This window comes from Centroberyx affinis, unplaced genomic scaffold (assembly GCF_046629955.1).
Source record: "Centroberyx affinis isolate AG114_WGS23_722 - 3 ecotype Tasmania unplaced genomic scaffold, CSIRO-AGI_Caff_v1 ptg002799l_1, whole genome shotgun sequence".
NCBI classification, from domain to species: Eukaryota; Metazoa; Chordata; class Actinopteri; order Beryciformes; family Berycidae; genus Centroberyx; species Centroberyx affinis.
In genome coordinates, this window is record NW_027280946.1 from 209,047 (window position 1) to 215,845 (window position 6,799).

At 43.6% G+C, this 6,799-nt stretch overlaps 1 protein-coding gene across 1 annotated transcript; it reads right to left on the reverse strand.

Moving 5' to 3' along the window:
• Nucleotides 1–4,823: 4,823 nt before the first annotated feature.
• Nucleotides 4,824–5,774, reverse strand: LOC139657959 (transmembrane protein 121). Its single transcript, XM_071535951.1, has one exon. The coding sequence runs from the start codon at nt 5,772–5,774 to the stop codon at nt 4,824–4,826; it is 951 nt and encodes a 316-aa protein (XP_071392052.1).
• Between the last annotated feature and the right edge of the window lie 1,025 nt (nt 5,775–6,799).

A 6,799-nucleotide genomic window follows, 5' to 3' on the forward strand; every position in this document is an offset into this window, starting at 1 on the left:
CTCTTTCATGAGAAAATATAAAAAATAATCAGGTTTAGATGACTTTGAGAAAAAGCCCTGTAAAGACCAGAGAGAATCATAATCTATTCAAATCTTTTATAGATCAAACTATGTCTGGTAAGAAATCTTACATAATTGCTCACATGTAATTGTTAAACCTCAAGAAGCTGCCGACGAGTTTAAATATTGAAACACCTATCCATAATTCACGGTTCCGTTCAATATTGCACGGCGCTCGGTGCAGCCGGCTCTCATCTAAGACACCCGGGTACCCGAGCCGAGTCGACTGACAGTCACTGGTGGTCCAGCAGGGTGACCTGATTATGAGAAAGATCATCCCGAAGCTGGAAGTCACAGGCTTGATCCTCCATCTGGTTCACGGTTCACAGCTAGTGTTAATCCTCCTGAACTGTGCTCGAGCAAGATACTGAAACCCTCCATGCTACAACGGTGCCACAAATAGCAAGCCTACACTCGGATCCCTCTCGTAAAATGCATACACGCGTGTCTAAGGGGTATACGCCAGGAAACCGTTTTCTAATTACATCGGCTGTAATTTGGTGATTGAGTGCTCCAAGAAAAAAAAGATCAGGGGTGGAAGTGTTTTGACTGGGGGCGAGATAATTGCAGCAGTTCAGCAAAAGTGTTGAAGGCTGTTAAAATGCTATCTGGAGCTAATGTGGACGTCCTGGGAAAATCAGTATCAGTTAGTCTGGAATTCTGCAGAACTATAATCACCTTCTGTCCTTTTTGCGAAAGGAATTTGCCAACTCTTGTTCACAGCTATTGCCCGTTTAGCTCAGAAGATTTATTATCATACACGGCAAGAAGGTAATTCATTTGTGGCCTACAAAACTGACCTTTCCACTGTTTGACAGACGCAAAGAGCTTAAACTTACAGTGTGACAACCCTCAGAGATACTTAACACCGCAACATCGCACGCTTTCCTCCGCCTCTTCTCTTGTTTTTAGAAAGTGATCTTTTAAAATCTCATATCAGTTACCTTGCAGACAAGAGAATCAATACGTGATGGACAGTAATTTTCTGTACTGGTCTGTTCTTCTCACACTGTAGCATGCCATCCATGAAGAATACATTTGTATCCCAGGTCTGTTGCCATCCAAGACCGCCGAAGGTCGAGCCGTGAATTTACTGCAGCCGTTTGTCTTGCTCGCTTGGCACAGGTCGCTTTGTCAGTGTTAATGCGCTAAGTGTGGAGGTGAATCCAGCAGCCTTCCCTGTTTATTAACATTCACGAGTGCAAAGCAAAAAAACATGGTCATCTGGATGAATGCAACATTCATTCAGTATCTGGCAATGTGGGAAGGGGGGCGTGGGGGATGTAGATTGTGTTGGGTGACTGCCCAAAAGGCACACGGTGGGTTGCGGAGGAGTAGCCCGACTTTTATCTTTTTGTTTGTTTTTTTTCTATAATCATTAGCACATGATAGCAAAATGCTGATGCAAATCCTCGTCATATGCTAATATCCTCTTTGTTGCTACTAAAAGCAGTAGTGGATAATACAAATGTTGATGAAATGTTGTTTTGGCAGATATGTAAACATCAGATAATGACAGTGTGATGGATACATAAAATGTTTGCCTCTAGTCCAAAAACAGCATTAGGCCTGGTGATAATATTCTGTTCCTGTTTGATTCAGAAGAATGAGAGATGGACCTACATAGCAGCTAAGGCTTTCAGATTGATGCAGCAGAGATGAGTTCATCATCACCTCTTCAACCATCTGGTTTGGCTCTGTGACTGAAGTCCATCATCCGGCCTGCAGAGATGATCATTGGCAACATCCAGGAAATGCATAATTCCAAGGCCGGGGGCTTCACTTGCACTTTAATCTTTAATGAGATCTTAAGGTCATTTTTCAAGTTGTGCTTACGCCTGATTTATGAAAATATCTGAGGCTGAATAAAGCTGTTTGCTCGTTTAAAGTAGCGTACCTGCACACCTGTCATATGTAAATCGCAAATTAACTTTGGTTTGATTGTGTGTGAACGTGCTTTGCAATTAAGCCGCAACAGTCATTAAATCTATAAATAAAGCTAGTGCTTCCATGGTTGAATTGCACTTGTTTGCTTATTGTAGCTTATTGTTTTCTTATCCTGTCTTTAATGCAAAACACCTTGGGGTTGGTAATGAATCTTGCATTCCTCACGTCTCAATTTACAAGTTTCTGTACACTACCAATAATTGGCCTGTTAATATGAAGTTATGAAGACTTACTATTCATTCATAAGCCTATCAATTTTCTTTTAAGATTAGGCTAATTTGGAAGAATGATATCAACACCATGCATTTTTTTAGGCCTCTTCATTTGAGTAAAAGCATATATGCAGCACACACACAGCCCAAACCCTGCATAAAGCCTGCACCTCTGCATTTCCAGCAGGTAATGTGCATATTTCAAATGTAAACCTGATGTAGAGCTACAACTGTTTCCACGTCATGTTGAGGTTGTATAAACTACTTTGTCATGATTTTCTGCCACCAAATAAGATCCGTGTGCTCCCTACGTAGTTTCTTCTTTTAAAAGGGAGCGGGCCTTTCATTAAGACACAATAAAGAATGGCCTTTGTGGGATATGATCCTCTGACATAGCCTTCAACAAATTCAACTGCTTTGTCATTTGCCCCCGCCATGTGTTACAATCAAGACCACGAAGTTAAGAACAGACAAGGCCAAAGACACAGACTTGAGTCAAGATGAAGCCCAAAGGCAATTTTGGCTGATTTGAATACCAAGGCCATGATCAGAACAAGCTGAATAATTTCCAAAGCCAGGAGACAGTGTGCAAATATTGTAAAATGGTTATATGAATGGTATACTAGAATGGAATAATTTTATTATCTTTTCAGAATGTATACTCATTCCTCAAATTCAATATAACTCTAGAGAATGATTTTTTTTTTCTTTCCTCGGTACAGAATTATTCTGTAAAAGTAATACAAGTCAATAGTGTAGTGTAGTGTCTGAATAGCTGATGTTGTTACTTTATATACAGTATAAGCCAACAACAACAACAAATAATGCCGACAACGGAAACCTGAATCTGACAGCCTGGTTTGTGGCACAGAAAGTTACCATCTTACAGTGGCTGTGCTTCCTACAGAAAAGGAGAAATCTTAGACCAGCTTCTGCCTGTTCAGGATTTTGAAAAACATGGACAACCAGGCTGTTTTTGAATTATGCAGGCAGTCACTGGTGAGAGAGAGATTATGCAAAGGAAGAGTAAACAGAATAAAAGAAAAGTAACCTATTTTGAGAATCTAGTTCATATTTTACTATGGCACTGGCACGAATACTGGTGCTTGCACTGCTAAATATTATACCACCTGACCACCAAGACAGATTGTTAAATTTGTCTTTGCGTCACTTGCTCTGTTTGTGCTGGCCCACCCATTCAAAATCCTGGTACAAGTAAATACGCTTGTCAGCGGCGGTTCACTCTGCCTCTGATTGTCATTCTGATTGTGGGATTTTGTAGTAGAATGCTCCGCTGTCTCTTTAAATGTTAATGAACGACGTCTCTGCATTTCACAAGGGAGTGCACCTCTATGTCAACTGGTGGTGATGGAGAGAAAGAAGACAGAGACAGAAAGACAGAGATTTGTCAGAGAATTGATGTTTTGTTAGCAGCTATTGCGTGGATTCACATCACTGAACCTAAGTATCCATTGTGTCCTTTTGTGGAAGAACAAAATGACAGTGTTGACAAGGAGCTGCCACTGCAACTTAGCAGAGGCATAGATAGTGAGTGAGCGCCTGAGGAGGATGGTGAGCAGGTCTCCATACAGTGTGTGAGCATCACTTATCCATCTGCAGTGCTGCCCCTGGGCTGTATGTTCTATCCTATGGATACAGCGTGTGCCATATTCACCCTTTGCAGTCATCATACACTGTTCATAACGGCACAGAGAATTTATTTCAAATGCGTCACTTCTGTTCCTTTCCTCATTTATCAAGCTCAAAATAACCAGGCTGGAATGTTAAGACCGCACTCAAGATGAATAGCATCACGAAGGCACCACTTTGGCAATTACATAGTCTCCAATTGAAGATTAGAGAAGAGGGAAAAATCATTGGCTATTTTCTTTTGTAACTCAGGTTAATTAAAGGACCTTTCCTGGATTTTAATTAAAAAATGTCAGATACTCAATTTTGCCCAATAATCGGTAAATTATTTCATGAACAACCCCCTTTACAGAAGCCCACAGCCAGTAAAGAACAAGAAAGCATTTATCTTGTACACAATACTTTATCAAAGAATCACATATAAAAACACACTTTTCTTTCTTGAGAAAGCTTTGATTTAAATGTAATTTTCATTCTCATTACTTGGATTCCCTCATTGGTCGCTCCCTTTGACTTAACGTTGCAAACCCCTCAACTACTGAAAACAGCATTCGAGCAAAAGAAATACACACTACAGCACACGAACCCTTAAGTTTATGATTAGAATGCAATACACACAATTCAAAAATATATTCTCTAATCTTGTAGTTGCTTTTTGTCTTTTGTCCAATTAGAAAAAATACACAATTAACTGAATTCACTGGGGGAAATGTTTTAACAAAGTCACAAGTGATACTGTATTTTGCACCATGACAGCTTTGGATATGGCGCTGCCCTTTGCACGGTCAGCGTCTGCAGTGTCCTGTGTGCCATTAAGCATCAATGGAGATCGCAATCTCCTGTGTACCATGAGTGTTCACATGCCCTGAAGGGGGTGGAACATTGTGCCCTGCCAGTGTCCTGAGGGTCATACGTGCCGATATTGACATTTCCGCGATGTGCCTCGGCATTGTGTCATGTGTGTTCGCACGTCGTCACCTCGGGAAGGGGCGTCTGGTCCTGCATGACCACTTGAGGCGGGGTCGGGGCGGGGCGAGCGTGGGCCACCGAGTTCTTCTGCAGCTCCACCCCGAAGGCCGGGGGAGCGTTCTGCAACTGTCTCCTGTACTGCACGAAGCTGCAGGTCTTTAGTATGATGGCCAGGACGTTCTTCCCTATGAGGATCCCCGACACCCTGGCGTCCCTGTAGAGGATCATGTTCCCCCCGCGGATGAAGAGTGTGATGATGTTGATGGTGACCAGGCTGAGGATGGGGTACAGTAGCATCTTGTGGGGCACAATGTTGATGCCCTGCATGCTGATCTCGCTCAAGGACACGCAGGGCAGCACCAGCAGCAGGATGTAGCAGTAGAAGAACATCAGGCCCTCAGCCCACAGAGGCAGCCCCTTCTTCTGAGGCTCCCACAGGTTGGCCTGGATGTCCAGTATGTCCAGCAGGTCCACCACGACCCAGAAGAGACGGTTGCGGATCTCCTCTCTCTTCTTGAAGGCGCGTACGTATTCCATGTGGTCGATGGCCACCAGGACCACGAACAGTACGGGGATGCAGATGGAGAGCAGCAGCGTCAGCGCCTTCCTGGCCAGAGTGTCCAGGCTCTTCCTGTCTGCCTTGTAGTTCTGGTACACAAAGTAGACCTTGATCTCCAGCACGAAGATGTAGAGGAACCAGAGGATCATGGCGTAGCCTCTCTTGGCCGTGCGTACTTCAGCGCCCACCCACACCGCCACATAGCGCAGTATGATGAGGAAGCAGATGTCTCCCACCATCACCATGATGCAGATTCCAATCTTGCGTGGCCCGTGGTTCTGCTCCACCAGGTAGGCATCAATCAGCGCCATGCTGCTCATGATCAGGATGGTGGACAGGCACACGTGGGGCTTGTTGGTGGGAGGTGGGGGTACCATCCTTGCCTGGGGGAGAGGGGAAGGGGAGCGAGGCTCCGGGCTGAACTGTTGAAGAGGGAGTGCGGAGGGTCCTCAGTTTGCCCAGTGTGTGCAGATCAGATAGTGCTGCTAGACAGTGGTGTTCCCCTCCATTGCTTCTGCCTTGGCCAGTATCCAGGATGCACTAATAGGATTCACACAGATCACTTCAATCAATCTCCGCTTGTGCCCAAGCCACCTGCCGGGTAGACAGTACCCCTCATTTAGTAAATTATGTTCACTGGCAAATGCTCTGTAAACATACAGCCTCAATATTGTAAAAAAAATCATAAATCTCAGATGCATGTCTCTGCTTTATTCCCTGCGAATCATCCATTGAATGCTACACTACTAAATACAAATTAATACATTATATGTTATTAACAGAGAAAAGGCTGCTGCAGTGTATTCTCATTATAGAATCACTTTCGACACCCTTGTTTTCATACAAGCTTAAGCTTTAGAGATAAAAAGCCAGCTGAATACTCACTTGTGTCCCTCTTTGTACTTTATCCTAATGACTGGCAGCGAGCGATCATCCATGAGACTGTGCTGGGAGATCACAAAGCCCATCTGTAATCCACGGGAGAAGAGAGGAGAAAACGCACGGGATCCTCTCCTTTCTGACAGACGTAAATCCACCAGTCATGGATATTTTTTTTTTAAGCTAAAGAGAAATCCCAAAATATTGCCGACATAATCCACTTACTGCTCAGACTGAATCAGAGGAGGCGTCTTAATGGTCACAAAGACCGCTTTCAATTTCTGCAACTAAGAATAGAGGTTATTATGTCTTGTGCTTGGATAGAGGTTTTAAGCCCAAACTCCGAGAGAAAAAAAAAAAAACACAAAGTGGTAAAGTTATTCTTAGTGGAAAAATCTCTGCAGTGGGTCCCGCTTAAAACAGAGCAGTGTTTTCCTCTCCAGAAGTTTTCCTCTCCGTCATCCACCATCCATGGGCAAGAAAACGTAGCATTTTGTGTTGTGTGTGTGCGCGTCTTGTCTGT

Excerpts from the sequence above, each read along its gene's own strand:
- LOC139657959 (XM_071535951.1), bottom strand. The coding sequence starts at position 5,774 with ATGGTACCCCCACCTCCCACCAACAAGCCCCACGTGTGCCTGTCCACC.